Source organism: Petromyzon marinus, chromosome 32 (assembly GCF_048934315.1).
Source record: "Petromyzon marinus isolate PM22_M1 ecotype Great Lakes invasive population chromosome 32, UKy_Petmar_22M1.pri1.0, whole genome shotgun sequence".
In the NCBI taxonomy this organism is placed as follows: domain Eukaryota; kingdom Metazoa; phylum Chordata; class Hyperoartia; order Petromyzontiformes; family Petromyzontidae; genus Petromyzon; species Petromyzon marinus.
Window position 1 is genome coordinate 11,686,913 of NC_133698.1, and position 18,244 is coordinate 11,705,156.

General features: G+C 44.3%; 1 protein-coding gene across 4 annotated transcripts in view; it reads right to left on the reverse strand.

Annotated features, from left to right (window-relative positions):
• NCAM1 (neural cell adhesion molecule 1) overlaps nucleotides 1-18,244 on the reverse strand; it is a 216,082-nt gene that overhangs the window by 82,223 nt on the left and 115,615 nt on the right. For all 4 annotated transcript variants that reach the window (XM_076071289.1, XM_032964618.2, XM_076071288.1 and 1 more), the window contains exon 2: nucleotides 4,103-4,180. In XM_076071289.1, coding sequence (XP_075927404.1) covers nucleotides 4,103-4,180 — 78 coding nt within the window. The remainder of the gene's footprint in view (nucleotides 1-4,102; nucleotides 4,181-18,244) is intronic.

An 18,244-nucleotide genomic window follows, 5' to 3' on the forward strand; every position in this document is an offset into this window, starting at 1 on the left:
GACAGACGGACGGGACGGACGGGCAGGCGGGCATGGAGGTGTGTACACAGAGTCAGACGGGCAGCCGGGGAAAAGCAATATTGATGGGCAGACAAGCAGAGAGACATAAAGAGGTGGAGGGAGAGAAGAACAGGTGGTAGGTAAGGCAGTCAAACAGACAGGCAGGAAGACCAACGGCAAGACAAATAAGTCAACAGACAGGCAGGCATACAGGTAGGCAGGTAAACAGACAAATGAAGAGAAGAACAGATGGTTGAACACACGGTTAGGTAAGGTAGTCAAACGAACAGGTATGCATACAGGCAGAAATGTCTGTGAAACCAGTAAGCACAAAGATGTTTGCCGGACCACATTGCCAGTGTATTTTGTCTTGTACCGTTGTGGAATTTAAAGTGGGCATAGTAGCTGTTTTGTTGTGGACAATTAACAGCCATTGGAATGGATGTGTAGAACTTAGCATTCATTTTACTGTAAAAAAAAAACCCATGGAAAATACATTTATATTGAGTCAGTCTGTTAGCGATACTTCGCATCCAATTTGATCATTACAATGTGATGTAGGGCCCGCTCGTCATCACTGACCCAGGGGCAGCAGCGATTACGAGGCACCGCACTCCGACTGGCATGCGTGCGCAATTAGCGCCTCGCGTCAGCGCGGTTTAAGCAGCACACTTACACACCTTCGCGAGGTGCGCGCGTTTCTCAAGAACAATGTCGCGTAATCGCCGACACGCACGCGCGAGAGTCGAGCAACGCCAACAACAGTTTAACCTCTCGTAAGTCATGCACTGTCAAAGTCAAGCGCAGGGGGCATCAGAATCGGTTAAATCTTAAGTGCCCTGTGTTTATATCGAAACGGACACTAAATAACAACGTCTAAGTGAGTTTCCATTACATATGATGGCCCACTTAAACCTGAAATAATGCGCTCGCAAACACACACTAAATCTTTGGAGGGGGCCATTACTGTTCGTGCTAAGCAACGTCCAAATTCATAGTCAGATAAACCAAGGTCGAATGTGCAGCGGTGAGACGTGTTGCCAAATTTAATGGGCTCTGCGGCTCGCACTCAATCTGGAGCCGTAGATATGCTCCTCCTCTGTCATTGCCAAGGCCATGGCAGAGGAAATTAGGTTTAGTTAATGCGTCGGTTCGTGCATACTGCGGATGAGCCCAACGTGAGCATATCCATTCCTACTGAAAAATCGTTAACGTTAACGGGACGGGCCAATCGCAATGCAGCGAGGGCGTAGAGTGACAGGTGACCTTTCATGTTCTGATGGAAACAAAAAAAAATATCAATGGCTTCTACCAAAATTAGTTTTAAGCACATTTAAATAAGCCTTGATGTTTGGTTAGGCTATAAATTTTGATAGCGACCTTGAAATAAATTGTGCAGACCTTCCTTTGTACTGACTGCGTGTATGCCACAATTATTTTAGTCTGAATTTATCTAGGAAAGGCCCAACCCAGGGTCAGGTATGAATTGCCACTGGTGCTTGTGCATGGCCACAAATTATAATTAGGCCTCTAGGTTTGTGCTGTGGTGTGCTGGCTGCCACAGCATCACTGCCCACACGTACAAACTCACAACGACAAAGCACCCCCGTGTAGCCTTAACAGATTGTTGGGGAAAGTGCTGTTAGTGAGCACCTATCAAGGCCGGTACGGCACATGAGGGGGTGGGTGGCCAACACCACGCCTGGCCGCCTTTATCTCCCTAGTGACGATATTTACAGACTGCACCAGGTACTCAATTGAGGCTAAGTCGACCTAGGGGTGGCCCAGAACCTGTTTAGATATTCGTCACTGGTGTTGGCCATGAGCGGGAATCGAACTCGGGTCGCCAAGTTCATAGCGCAGTGCACTGACCATGACACAATGGCTCCCCACAAACGCACATTACGCACACACGTGCACACGACATGCCATTAGTCATTCCCTACGAATCCGTTTCACTTAACAAGTTACCATATTTTCCAACAGTGCTATTTTGCTAAATGAAAACATTTTTGAAATCTATAAATCTGATATTGGCAACAAGCAAGCCTTAATAAGGTCATTAAATTATTTATATGTGCAGGGCTTGCACTGTGTATAAATTACACTAATGCATTCAAATAAACTTTAACAAGAAGAGAGTAATCCAGTTTTTTTGTTTTGCTTGAGCCAGACACCTTGGTTAAGCTTCCCCAAACTCCTTCCAGGTTTCCTTAATGTCCCTTTCAGCAACATATTCATCACACGTTACTTTCAGTACATATAAGACAATTCAATGGCCATAAAAAAATCCACGGGACGCTATTTTTCACGGCGAGTGGCGGTCGCCTTTTTCCATTGAAGGCTGGCTGCCAATCAGTCAGATGATTTAAGCACCGCGTCGGAACGTAGTGGTCACTGCGGAGACTTTTTGATTTATAGCCGAATGTGTATTAATGATGAGAGGAACGCTGCACACACCCACCGTCTCCCCTTGCCCCCCCCCGCCCCCCCATGGCCTTATTAAAGACTCTTGAAGTCAAATGACAAGCAGAGGTTAGGGTCCTATTTAATTACACCCTCCATCACATTCAGCAGGCTTCAAGGCCCCATGTTGAGAAGATAAATACGCGAAATGACTTCCACGCATTATTATCGCCATCATCATCACCACCACCACCACCGTCATTGCGATTCCTCTCGAGCTGTCTTACGAAATGTCCATTTGGAGCAATACAAATTCAAGGTCACTCTTTAGTTTAGTTCATATTTTGGGTGCGCAACGTGGGAAAACAGTTGTGGTGCAGTTGGTGCAATGAACGTGGCAACCTACGTTTGTTTACCAGCTACGGTTCGCATCAATGTACATATATATTTAGGATAGACTTGCAACAATGCAAAGAAATTGATAAGAAATTAGTCATGCGCCATTCCAGTGTGATCAGTGGCAGTGAATGCAGTTGCAGGTATGTGGGTGTACGTATGTTTGTGAGTGTACTTGAGGGGAGCGGTAGTGTAGCGGTTAGCGCACTGCACTACAAACCCAGCGACTCGAGTTTGATTATTGCTCACGACCAACACCAGTGACGATTATCTGAACCGGTCCTGGGCCTCCCTTAGGCCGACTCAGCCTCAAATGAGTACCTAGCGTGGCGTGTAAACATCGCCATTGGGGAGACAAAGGCGGCCGGGCGTGGTGCTGGCCACCCACCCCCTCGTGTGCCATTCCGGTCTTCATAGGTACTCACTAACAGCACTTGCTCCAACAGTCTATATGTGGGGTCTTTGTTTTTTTTACTTGCGCACATTTCTTTGTCAAGCCACATCTACTAACAAACTCGAGAGGACCCTTTAGTGCAGCAGCGGTCCCCAACCTTTTTGACACCAGGGACCGGTTCGTGGAAGACAATTTTTTCACGGACCGGGGGGGTGGGGGGGGTGGTGGGTTCATCATTGGGTCTTTCCCCCTTTGAAAAGAAGCTCTCCAGCCACGTTTGTTTTTTACTCATTTTGGCTAGGGGGTTAGCTTGTGGGCTTACCAAAACTGTGACTGGGACAAGTGCGCAGTGCGGGAAAGAGGCGAGCATGGAAGTGGTAAATAATAAAATAATGGGCGGGCCACGTGCGGACTCACCGCTCTCACCTCCTGCTGCTGTGCGGCCCGGTTCCTAACAGGTCACGGGCCGGTACCGGTCCGTGGCCCGAGGGTTGGGGACCCCTACTTTAGTGGACTGGAATACTGATATTCAGACTGCTATCACAATTATACTCAACATTTTCAACACATCCCTTCAATAATCACACTACATTTTTTTTACATTTTGCTTTGAATAATTCAAGCACGAGTGAGTTAAACATAACCTGCTGATATTAAGTTTCTAGAATACGCTGGTGTCTGAATTTTATAATAATGGTAAAAACCAGAGCAATATAGCGAAGAGCTCCCGACAAAGGTAAATTCATGCTGGAGATTTCAATTACACCGTTTCATATGTCCACGGAATTGTGCCACGTGCAAAAAATTGGCGGCGTTCATTTCACCGATATGGGATTTTCGGGCTTGCCACTGCTACCAGCTACATCGTTGGTGGTCAAGATTGAGGAATGCAACCCCGCAACTTACCGGTGCACATGAAAAACTTGGAGTCGGCAACACTGATCTCTCCCACCGAGGGCGAGATGACCACGGAGAGCGGAGCACCTGTGTTGGTAGGAGCGGACGAGGGAGGGGATCGGGGAGGCGTTCGGTGAGGGGGAGATGGCAAAAATAGAGAAGGGTCGGGGAGGATAAAAGAGAAAAAGTATTGAGTGTCATGGATCATAAAGATCACGTAAATATCATTACAAACACAACGAAACAAATAATCTCTAAATTGCAGGGTGAGCCTAATCGTCTGAGAGTAATTGTTTTATTATGCAACTTCACGCACACTTTAGTCGTTGCGAGGGATATCTTTATTTTGTTTGCATGCTGATTGGTTGCAAATTTTTCATGACATCTGGAAAAGTGTAACTTTAGCCCAAGGCAAACTTTTGCATAAAACAAAAAATGGAGGCAATGCATAGGAAAACAATCCATTAACTAGGTATCTGTCAATTACATAACAGTATTAAAAAACATTTTTTTTTATATAAGTCACGACTATAAAACAATCTCCAGATGCACAATAACTTGACTCAATTGTCTATTATTCAACCAGGAGACAGCCCGATGGGATATGTTAACTTTCGACGTTTACAAGGATCAAGTTCTGCGGGCATAATTAGTTTGCATTGTTACGTAATATCTTTCGGTGACTTGTGAGCCTTGCAGGTGCATTTACTTTTGTCTAAAGGCTATCTTGAGTCACTTTAGCATAACTGTTGCTGGCAATCATCACCGTTAGCGGTTTTGGCACCATTTATTTTCCTTTAGTAAAAAAAAATGAGTTGTTCAAATCTGGACAAACGCGACCTCTGGTCCCCCGAGTGAGCAACCGGGGATGGCAATTTCCAATGAGTTCACAGACAGAGGTCACACGACTATCCTGGGTTGTAAGTTCTATTGACAAGCCATTCTTCATCAAGCACAAGGTTCAACACACATTGTTTTCGTTGGCACGACAGAACTCCAATCGCTCTGTGCAACCGCCTTCACCAAGTTGCCACAGCTGCTCGCGGTAAAATGTTGTTTTCCGGTGATGAATTTTTCCATAAAATGTCCCCCTAATGTGTTACGGGCAAGAGGCTGCAAAACTGGAGTACGTGATTTAGCAGCGTTGGCAGGTGACGGACTCTTCTGACCGTGGCTGGTAACTGGTGCGTGCTGCTGTTTATGTGTGCGCGGTGTCCACGCGTCATAAAGCACTAGGGTTGAGCGCGCTTTCAGGACCCCATCGTTCACGGGACCCTGGTAAACGTCACTAAAACACAAAGTGCCTTAGAGCTGCTGCTCTAGCGCGCAAAAATGAGTGCGTTTAAATGCATCTTTAACGACCGTTATTTACTTGAAACCGCTCGACTATTTCGGCAAAAGACTTTTGCCTTTACTGCTGTGGTTAAATGCTCTTTGAAATTACATAAAAGGGTGCAATTTAATGGAATTGAACTAAGGTTTCTTTATAAAATATTGGGCATTGCAAAGTATACTGGTCTTTAGCCAGCTGTCAATTATGCTTTATTGTACAGATCATCCTGGACGGGCAGTGGCATTATTCCTTTGTTCTGAAGGCATTTGCACTTGAATACAGGACTAAACGCAACCTTTAGACAGCAGAATATCTTAGACTGTTCACATATCTTTACGGGGCATGCGACGGCAGCATAATCAATTAGCATTGCGGTTTGAAATGTATATATGGCTTTTTGTTTCATCTTCCTTTATTTTATGCCTGGGATGGGTAACTCCAGGTCTTGTGGGATTGGACATTCAATGTTTCCCTTCCCTGCTGAAACCTGAAAACTTATCTGAATTTTCAGCCTCAAAGACAATTTCCCAGACCGTGTTGGCAGTCGCAGAGTCACAAAACTGAAAATGCAATGACACGACTGTCATCGCTAGCTTACACTGTACGTATGTACGTTGAACTTCTTTTGCACCGTACATAGCCGACCGTGCCAATCGGAGGCGCGGTATCGATAACAAGCAGAATTCTCTATAAAATGCCCCACAAAATCAAAGAAATCTGCTCTTCTTGTTTTTATCCCAGGTCTCTAAGAAAATGTATATTTTCAATGGTGAATGAGGCCTTGTTATCCGAACACCTCACTGTACTTAATAGAATGTAAAGTAAAGCAGTGAGGTGCATTGATAATTTAGCACTCGCCAATTCACTCTCGGTCTCTTGCTCACCGGCGGACAGTTGCCTCCCTATTATAATTATGTTTCGTTTAATATCATGTCCTCATTCATGCAAACTGCGTCTGACAATCACAGAGGAACCACAGCCAAGCTGGATGGTAGCAGCCAGGGCGGTGAGAGCCACCGCCAATGACGTTTTGCTGCCAATTACAGCGTCCACTCAAATCGTAAATGCCTCGGGTTTGCTCTTGAACACACCGGTGGTGCTGAAATCTTAACACATTGGCACATCTTGTTCAAGTGACAAACCTTGCTATTTGGCTGCTTGTCGGGTGGAGGTGGGTGTATGACACACTCACATTCACACGATCTAACCCACATTTTTTTTATCATGAATAATATTGGTCGTGTAAGCCTACGTGTTGAATAAAGGAAAATGTACAACTGACATTCTGGGCATTGGGCCTTTTGAACAAAGAAAGATACAATAAAAGAGATGGATTGTAATAGTTAAGGAAACATTTGTAAGAAACTGTTTGTTACCCATAAGGATTCGTTTGTTTAATGTGTTCAGTTTCCTAATGTGCTAATTGTCCTCTACACACACACCAACTGTTTATACAAATGTTACCATCTGTCCAAGACCACATTGTCATTTTTCATGCAGTTACAATACATTTCTGAATATGGTATATATAAATAAACATGTACAAGGTTGTATGGATCAGATAGAGTAACGTTTATTTATTTATATATATATATATCATATTGCGATCATTGTTCAAATTAATTCCGGAATATGTCTGAATGAACCAGCTTAGTCTCGCAGTCAGTAACAAAACATTTAATTCCAGCAGAAAACTTGCAATCCCAGTCTTTGAAATTAAAATTTCAAGCTACAGATCATTAAAAAAAAACCGCTGGCTTTTTGTGCCTTACGAGACTCAAGGCTAATTAATATAAGCATCTGGCAGTAGTAAAAGGTACCAGGACATTTGTTTTATTACTTTTGTTGCTGAATAAATTTAATTTTGAATAAGAAGTTACAAAAGCCTCCTCTTAAACCAACTACAAGGATTTTTAATGGAGCAACTCTCACAACATGTAAAACATCAAACGTTGGACAAACCAGCATGGGCTGTGAAGTGCCTGCACAATATTTCCATTCCTGACATGTGGTCCATCGTTCGCCAACATCAACATTGGGCAATTCTAACAAATTCTATCTCGTTGGCCTAATTTGCTTTAAGAATGGAGATTAAAGACAGGCCATCGTGTAAATTGTGGCCATGCAAACCGAAACTACAGACCACATAGTAAACCACTGTGTGCTCTGCTTCGTCACAGGAGGCAAAGCAGATCTATGCGAACTCTCGCTTAAAACACCCTGGTGGCGAGAAGTCCTCCACATTGGCATTCATAGCTCCTGACCATTTTGCCATTGTATGCAATAAGAGAATAGCCATTGGCCTGCTCGATAAAAAAAAAACACTGCAAATCCATTTCCACATAACACTGGCAAAAACCTGGTCTAACGAGTTGAGAAACGCCGCTCTGACATTCGGTATAATCCTCACGAGATACACAATTTTACACCACAGGCGAAGCTACGCCTGATGAGCAAAATTCGAGCAGATCAGTCCGCATAATGCGACTTCAATGAAATCTGACGTTCCGCTTTTATTGCTTAATCTCATTTTACATTTGCAAGGCCCGGCCACGAGACATGACCTCATTGTTCCCAGAAACGTGTCTCGGCACGTCGCCTCAGCACCACGGGCAGCCGTAGACACACACACGGAAACGTTATACTGGGGGGAAAAAAAAGAATTCCCTGGCTGCGAGTTATTTATTCAAAGTTCGTTTCCGTAAAATCTGAACCGAATGTGGAGCTGCTTCCCGTTGAATGGCATGTAAGAAACGCCTCTGCTGAACTGTTAACTCTGCAAAAACCGTGTCCCAGTTATATGCAGTGCCAAGACATGCTTTCCGCACGTGTTTCTCTTTAATGCGGACAAAGAGTTTTATTTCCATATTCCGAGCTACCCCCACCTACCACTTCCTTTGTGTCGCACATGCGTATTTGATAGCCAGGCATGGATAGCAACGCACGGCTATAGTGCCTAATAGGGCACTCGCCATTGAGTTAGGTTACGGATAATTGATCAGAAGTCAAGACGTTGTACAATATCCCGGGTAATTTCCGAACAGAAATATTACGCAGCGCTTGTGAACTGTAGTGGAGATGGTGACCTAGATGTGACAATAACATTGGTGGGGAGTGACCCTGGCACACTTTACTGGTACCCGCTGTCTAATTTTGAAAAAAAAATTCCTAAAAAAACTAAAATTTTAACACGTCTTTTTTTCTTTCTCTTGTGGAGGCTATAGATCACAGTGAACGACGCAAAAAAAAAAAGATGTGTGGGACTACCAGCAATGCCCTGGGTGGAGCATTGTGGGTAAAAAAGAACAACTAGGTAGAGTAAACGAGCGTGAAACGATAACCAGAGACAAAGATGACATGCAAACAAACTTAAATAAAAACAATGCACAGCCATTTTGCAAATCCACAAGCGGATGAAGGCTGCCCTATGCCACGTTGGTCATGCAATTGTGTAACTAAACGTGGTACAGAAACGACCAAAAAAGCATTCAAAATGACAAATATCAGTGAGCTTCCTTACGCGTTGGATTGTGCGCGGTTTTCGAAATTTGCGTGAACCTGACACAATGTGTTAGTCGGTGATAAAATCGTAATACGATTCTGAAAGGCTGCTCGTCGTGGCTGTAGGACACGGGATTGCACGAGACATTTGTTTTATAAATAAACGTGCAAGAGGCGTCCGCTTGACTCGGGGGGGGGGGCGGGGGGGGCACGCCCGTGCCGGCACAGTGAGTGAACGCGCGAGCACCTCCGAGATTGTGGTTTCAAGCCCAGACAAGCGAAAAAAAATCAACACTGGGCCCACAGTCCGGGAGGATTTGCATGTGCAGCATTAATTATGATTTACACGGTCGCAGAGACAAAGACCCTACACGTATAGTCTTCCCGCACCTACGATTAGAGAGCGGTTGGCGACGCGCGGTGCGAAAGAAGTTCAACATATACAGAGTGATGGGGCAAGTGCTGTTAGCGAGCACCTATTATGGCCCGCGTGGTGCACAAAGTGGCTGGTGTGACCGTCACCAACCCCAGCCGCCTTTGTCTCCCCAGTGCTGATGATGAAACATTGCACCCGGTACTCATTTACTGCTATGTAGACCCAGGAGAAACCGAGATCAGGTTTGGTTATCGCTCGCTACTGATGCCAGCCGTGGCCAGGAATTGAACTTATCTATGCAACCTCTTGGCCAGTATAAAAATGATGAATTAAAAGAATAGCCTCTCCCCTTCCCGGCAATAAAACAGGTGTTAAGGTGTTCAAACACCAACTAGAAACATTTCGCAAGGCATCGAGTCTGCATTAACCACACGCACTTGTGGCAAAACGTGCAAAAAAACCACGCTCTGATGATGTATGCATTGTCTTTGACACTATACTGACCTACACCAGACACAGCCTTATGGCCTTGTCTCACCAGTGTTAGACCAGAGAACGCCAAACGGTGAATAGAACAAAGCCAATGCAAGTATCAAAGTATGAATAGCTCGAGTTGAGCAGTTAAATCTATGGTACCTTTTAGCCATCACTCTTTGCCTTTTGGCTTTCTCTGGTCTACCACTGACGAGACAAAAAGATTGAACTTCGTCCGCTGGGGTTCCCGAATGTAATGCGCTAACCACCGTGCCACCGCTCTCTCCGGCATGAACACGCATCGCGGTTCTGGCTGGCATTGCCTCAGACGGGATGGTAATGCCAGTAGAATACCCACCGGCCTGTGTCTTTATCGTGCTCGTGTTTACACGCCACACCGTGAGTTCAATCAGGGCTGAGCCAACCAACGGAAGGATCTACAGCGAGGGTCAGGCACAACATTCCCGCCGTTGTTATCATACCCAGCAATAGCACTCCGGTGTTACTGGGTCGGCTCCTGCCCTCCACGCAAATACCCACACACAAGGGCAAGATCCCCTTGTCCACGCTTACACCTTGTTCTGTCCCACAGCGCCTGTTAAGGCTGGTCATTCGAATGAAGATGTGTTTTCGTGGCGTGGCCAGTTCAACACATACACAATGCACTTCTCCACGTCCATTGCTGATACAGTATTATCAATTACTAATTTGAGGCTATGCTGACCCAATGGCAACTCAGGCTTGGTTGTGCATTCGACGCAAGCGCTATATTGACTTTCTGATCACCGTCGCGTTAACGTGAGATTGATTTGCGATGGATGTCCACGAGTGGCTCTTGCGTTTCAACTCCAAAGTCTCTGCGCTCTGCCCTGGCAAACACTACGACCACATTCACCATTTGCCGGAGACTCTGCTTGACGTCCGTCAAGCAGCAAATCAATAGCCGGGGTAGGGCCCAGTATCTTCGTAGAATAATCATTGTAAAATTGCCCCCTAAGTGGTACAGCATCAGCGAGGAGCATAAACCATCACGCGAACTCCGGTCATCCTCGCAGCAGCTTTTGGCGAGCCCATCGAACAAAGATGCGCTTCTGCAGCCATCTAGGACGCTCTTTCTTACGACATTGGGAAGCCACTGGAGCTATGCACTTTTAAATGAGGGCGAAAAACGAACCTCTTCGGAACTGCTTGTTGTGTTTAGTTTGTTGTCCTTCCAGCGCACACTTCCGATTAGAACGTCTGGCTACTAGCAGTGCGAAAGACGCTCAACATACATACAGCAGGTGGTGCCATTTTTTTCCCCTTCAGACTCCAGATCTGAAGTGTGCTCTGAGACATGGCTGGATTAGATATGCGTAGCGGTGATAATGATGATGGGCTGAGTCGACCCCGAATGGAATTTACTATTCTACGAGCCCAGGTGCCCTATCACAGGGGTCCCCAACCCCCGGGCCGCGGACCGGTACCGGTCCGTGGCCTGTTAGGAACCGGGCCGCACAGCAGCAGGAGGTGAGAGCGGTGAGTCAGCACGTGGCCCGCCCCCATTATTTTATTATTTACCACTTGCGTCCGCGCCTCTTTCCCGCACTGCGCACTTGTCTCAGTCACAGTTTTGGTCAGCCCACAAGCTCTAACCCTAGCAGCCAAAACGAGTAAAACATAAACGTTGCTGGAGAGCTTCTTTGAAAAGGGGGATAGATCCAATGATGACCCCCCTCCCCCGGTCCGTGAGAAAATTGTCTTCCACGAAACCGGTCCCTGGTGCCAAAAAGGTTGGGGACCGCTGTGGCCTATCACAATCTTGACAATTTGTTTTAATCAATACAGGCGTCCCTCGCATAACCCGCGATATGCGTTCCTGAAAAACTGTGCATAAGTCAAATCGCGCTGCATGAAGCCGATTTCATCATAGACATTGTGCATGTGATATGTTACGGGTATTTATATGCATAAAAAAACACAGTTGTCTCTAACACGTAGGCTTTCACAATGATTATTCTTCGTAATAATGTTCTTTGGGTTAAATCGCGGAACTGTAAATGTGCCGTAAGCCCACCTCCACCCGACACAGCCAATAAGTAAGGGTTGTCACGTGAACAATTGGCAACGTACGTATGTTCAACTTCTTTCGCACCGTACGTAGCCAACCGTGCCAATCTGAGGCACGTTTTGTTCACGTGACAAGCCTGAATAATTGCCTGTGTGTCGGGTGGAGGTGGGTTTACGGTCACGTTCACATTTACGCGATCTAACCCAAAAATGACTTATCGAGCACAGTTTTTTTTGTTTACAAATTTATATTTTTAAGACCCCCCCCCCCCCCGCATTTTCTCCGCACACATCCGTTTCGCTGCCACGTGGAATTTGACGTGCACAAATCAAACACGTGCCAGCCTGTGTGGGTTTTACTGTGCATTGCTTGTGAAAACGACTCCCGGGTGCACAGCAAGCAGATGCCCCCACGTGTAAGAATCGGCTCACGAGGCCACGTGGTAGGCTGTTAAAAGTGAGCTAAGTCCCATAAAAAAATCCAACGCGTCGACTCCAGCAGCATTATTTTAAACGCATCGTATGTGAAAATGCACGTGTGTGTGTGCAGCACTGAACGGAAATGTAATTACCTCCAGGATAAAAAAAAGCAATTGGGAGCTGATAATAAAACATTTCCATTTCTCCGATTCCACAGCCCCCTCCCCTCCTCCCGTCTTCCCAGCACCACTCTCCAAAATAAATGAACATAATTTGGTTGTTACTTGCATTTAAAAGCCAGAGGAGTGGACTTTAAAAGCGAGGTGGCTGTGAGAGGTTCAACGCAAAGGCTGATAAACGAGACATAACCAAGAGATTCATCCATTGAATAGAGAAAACATTTTTCGTGAGCCACAGCGTCAACCGTGGTGTTTTTTTTCCCAATTATCATCGTTAACATAGTCCGCATGCACGCGACGACTGGCTGCCATTCATTATGCACCGTGCTCTCGTGTTTAGCCAAAATGCATTAATGTATTTAAAACGGGTTCAGTGCCAAAAAAACACTGTTTGGTTTGATATTGAAAACATCCGTGAAGTAATTACTACACCAGCAGCGCATGCGGGGATGGGGGGGGGGGTATTATAGAGAGAGCGTTATTAAAGATAAGCATGACTGCTTCTGCCTTTTATTCGTTACTTCCATGCAAGGGGGTGAACCGCTTCAAGCGAACCCTAAATGTGTTAATAGTTTAATTTCTTAACCGCTGCAGGAGCAGGCTAAATTTGGCAAGTGTAATTGCCCTGGCAATGTTTTACCCGTGCAATGTTACGTGTTGCAAGATTGTTAACCTGCATTAAACCGCCTCAACTTTCCCGTGCAGTCCTTGGGAGTGAAACCACGCGGCACTCTTGTGCTCGCTCAAATTTTTCGCCAGTTGTAACACTGCAAGCAGCAGATTCGCTTAAATAGAAACGCTCGACATAACTGCTCGTGTGATGTGAAGCCACCCAGCCCTAACGAATCACCTTAAATATTTACTCGTTTCCCCATGCCCAGGCACTGTGTGTGCATGGTGAACTTCTTTCGCACCGTGCGTAGCCAACCGCGCAAATCGGAGGTGCGGGGAGAAGGCCTACGAACTGAACACACAAAGCTCAATGTTATTTCGTCAGCACGTGGACACTGCAGCTCGTTTGGCAAATGTCAGATTTGTTCTATGTAACTACTCCCCGTTCCACTCCTTTCTCTTACTGTCCAAATCGTGCATTGTTTAATTGTGTAAGCTAGGCGTAGTGTAACCATGCATTAATTATGCAATTGAGCCTGTCAATTCTAACTATTTAAAAAAAGTTTGTTCTAGTCATGTTCATTTAATGTAAGAACAACACAGGCTAACACTAATGTTGGTACATAGTGTTTTGTGGGTTCTGTGGACATAAATTATTTAGCAGTGTGCACTGCATTTGCAATAAGGACAACCAGTCAACACTGCTGTTGATTAACTGTGAATAACCCAACCAATAATAGCTACTGCATATTCTCAGATTAACATGATCCATTGTAAATTTATGTGACTACACTCACCGCCCTCTGGTCTTGCACACCTGATAGGCTCACAGCGATGACATCACGTCTTGACAATTCTGGCTAATCGCCTGATGAAGCCGGTTGTTGTAAACGCAAGCGAAACGTCATGGTCCTCGAACAGTGGACGGTGTGGGTTTACTCTACAACACACCGGTGTGCTGAAGTCGTCATTAATTGACACGTTTTTGTTTACGTGACAAACCTAACTAATTGGCTGTGTCAGGTGGTTGTGGGTTTAACGTCACATTTCTATTCATGCGATCTAACCCAAGAATTTTGTTTTTATTATGCAGTTAACACGAATTCGTTCTACATTAGAATGAGCATATTTCTGGCTTTGCCTTCTGTCGTGCTATTTTAGCTGGAACTAAAGGACAAGAAATACCCCCTTTTCTCTTCCACGTTTGACATACCACCTGTACAGCACATGCGGAACAAGTCGGCTACAAACCTCGCAGAGGAGAACACTCCAAATGTCACTGTCGACACGCACGTTGACTCATGGGGACGTGTACACGGCATGACAGCCGATAGTCAAACAACTACTCCCTGATTCATATACTTTCAGGAGCAATTGTTCCATTGCTTCATTTGACAACAACCGCCGCTCGCCACTAAGTGGCGGTGACATCGTCACGGTGGCCTGCGCCGGGCTAGGTGCAACTTTGAGAACACACGGTGTGTCGGAGGTTCGCTGGCAGGTCGCGGAACAGACCCAGGTGCCATTTCACACACCCTGCCTGCATGATGTGAATGAATGTTAACATCTCAATAGGGATGCATCGTGGAATTAGCAACTGTCCTCATCAGATGGGCAGTTAAAGGAGAAACTTAAATGTATTGTGAAATCTATCCACAAGATAATTTGTTAGGGTTGTTCATGACCGTTGCTTTTTTTTCTCCGAATGGCTTAGTATTAATTCAGACATAACATGGGCATTTAATACTGGACATCTTTCGTTTTCACTATTTTTGTTATTGTATATTCCAATTAATCTATATCTACTTGGATCTCTTATAAGCGAGCAGCGTACCACTTTGTGTGGGAGAAGGGCTAGACAATGACATGACTGAATGATGAATTAAGTCCAATCAATATGCCTCTTTATCCACACTACGGGCACACATGTTTCAAAATCAGAAGTTTATTTCCCACCATTCGAGCTAAGCTGTTTTTTTTTTCAAGGGGCGAATCAGCCCGCAGACAACATCGAAGCATTCCAAAGTACGTACGAGTTTTATATAATCAAATTTGTTTAAGAGCACGGCAGTGAGAAACTGTGACCAACCGAGTTTTAACACTATTATCTGTGCAGTTATTGGTGGCTAAGGTGAGACCTTGACATTGTCTACACTTGAGGAGGCTGCTTTAATGACGGGTGGGCCGCCCCAATCCGAACCCAGCAAGCCCAGTGACGTTGACTCGGTGCTGTGATATAATGACATCACATTAGTCCCACCTTAAGCGGGACGAGCTGCTTTGGTTTTTTTTTACGATTTTTTTAGTAAACGCAGTATAAGTGCTCTGTATAGTTTTGTTAGAAATACGCATAAATGCACATTAATTGTCGTTTTTGTTTAACTTTTACTCGGTCTCCATTGGGGGGGGGGAGGGAAAAAAAAACATGTTTCCATCAGATTTAAGAATAAAATAAAACAAAACATATTAAAACGTGTTATTTAATGTTTTGCGTTTTTATTGTGGTAAGCACGGAAAGCCTGGCACAACGTGCCCGATGGTTGCTGGGGAGGGGGACAATGTTACTTATTTAACTGTGAAATTTCATAGGAGCAATGTGCTTGCTAGGATTGAGACCATTTTTTTTTCTCCTGGGATGTGACAATTCAATTCCAACTTCCACCTGCGCATATCGCACAGGGCGCTACGAAATGGACCTTAAAGACCTCGTAATTTCGGCAAATATATATAGAGAGCAGGCCATGACGCGGATTCCTGAAAGAGGGCAACTTGGCTGTATCGTGGGATAAAAATACGATACTTTCTATCGTGATATTATACCCCATGCAGAACTAACAACACGTCGTTCCAAGAATAGCGAAATGAACTGCGCTGCAAGTCTCATGTGAAAGTCGTACGAAACATTTTCATGAGCGTGCACGCATTTGTGGATATTGCACCTTTTGTCGGCCATTTTTAAACGCGAGGGCTTTTTTGCTGTTGTTGTTGTTGTTGTGGTGGTGCACAATGTGGACGGAGCTACTTCACGCATCGTCCACATTCACGTGTTGTTATTGCTTTTGTTGGCCACGGGGAAACCCGGCTTTCGTTTGAATCCGGACCCCGTGTAATGAAGCCGGGTCGTGCGGTAGACCGCCAGGGCCGGATAAATGAAATATCCACACCCACACATACGCACGAACGGTGGTTTCCATGGCAACTGTTGCCAGGGGACCCCCAGCCTCCAGCCAATTTCCTATGCTACAAAAAATATATATGTACAGTAAAGTCAACCAACATTATTTAATATTGGCGTGACATTCACGTATTCTTTTTTTTTTACTAAATTTAAAATATTTAATATAATCCGAGGCAATCTACAGAAATTGCCCTCGTATTTCTGTTAATGTTGCATGCATTGTATGTACGATTGCAAGCGATTTTTCTGTAATTTTCATTATTTATTGAACAACTGCAGAATATTTTAATGCATCACAAATAATGGCTGTTATATTATTATTTTTGTTCATTTTAACAGAGGCACCGCTTCGTGGAACATTGACAGCGTACAATTTTGCCAGCTTGTCAAAATGACGGAATACCTCTTTAATATTCCCATTGTGCAGTCAGCCTCATTTTACAAAAAAAAATTATCAAGAAGATGATTATTCATTGCCTTGATGAAAATCCTTCACGTTTGAAAATAGTGGCCAACAATTCTGCGGATGAAAAAAACCTGCAATTCACTTCTTTTCACACAAGGCTCCCGCCGCCCTGCCAGATTTATCAATATTTTAAGACTTGTTATGGCTGCCTTTTGCAGGGAATTTGCATGTTAAATATGATGTGACCTATAAAACAATGCCTCATCATCTTTAATGTTTAAAAAGAAACTGGCTTCAACTTTTATGCATACAGACAAAAACTAAACAATGTTGTTCGTGTTTGGAGAGATATAAGCACCACATATGTTGCACTAACACCACCCACCACCCAGATTTAAATCGGAAAACCTTCTCGAAATTTAATTAGAATTTTTATTAGATATTCAGCTGGATGACATATACTGAACCGCAGATTCATTATTAATGAAGGTACACCTATTACTTTAAATAATGTCCTCATTACGCCAATCTCTTTGATTTTTAAGAACTTTGGAGCCAATGGTAAGTAAAAAGGGCATTGCTTTTTCTCAATTGTGGCTAAGAGGGATTAACACTGACAGGAGTTTCACAAAGATACCGCAATCAACTTCAATACCTTTAAATGCCAGTTTGTGTGAGGCTCGTCACTGGCGGTGCTATCTACAAAATAATATAAAAGGACTGTCCCTGCATTTGCTGCTATCTTCCAAAGCCTCGCAGCGATCTTAGTCCTTATTATGCAGCCCGGCACACACTCACCGTGCTGCAATATCGACAGCTAGTTTGATACACTTCCCTTTCATTTCCTAAGCAAAAAAAAAACCGAAACATTTCTATCTTAATCATAAAATATAAAGGCAGATGGCCTCAGCTTGATCTAGATTAAAGGGTATATAAATGTACGAGATTTATATATATTAAATTGTGCATGATGACATTTCATATTTTTGTTAAAAGCAAAGTGAATATAGGCCACTATTTACAACATTAAACAAAGAAAAACAATCTATTGTCAATGTCGCTTATCTACCCATGATGCTAAGACCGACGAATATTATTTTTTTGTTGTGATGAAAATGCCTGGACTGTTGGGCTGAAAACCTTCCAATGTTTCCCCTCATCATCTCAATTGTAGGTGGGAAGCATTCGAGGCCGGAGCAAAAAAAAATGTGGCCGACCCACGCGTTATTCAGCGGAGGCATAATGAGAACAAAAAAAACACATCCAATGGAGCACACTCAAGAGCGTTTTACATTTTTCATGATACATTCTGATAAAAGATCTCTCATCCACAAACACAATTACAAAGCAGGAGAGGAATTTACTTGAAGGCAACATATCTGTTGGTTTAAAAAAAAAAATCGATTTTTCTTTAACACTTTAGCTTAATCATTACCGCTGTAGTTTGGCACAGGTAATAATAGAGACAATTGCTTAGAGTGAAAAACCCCAACACAAAAGTGAATCTCTGATTAAATAGGAAATTAATAATTACTACTATAATGAGCCAAGAATGTCTGTGTGTAACGCGCGTGACGTCACTCCACATGCCACACCCCCCCCCCATCATCAATATTCATGAGC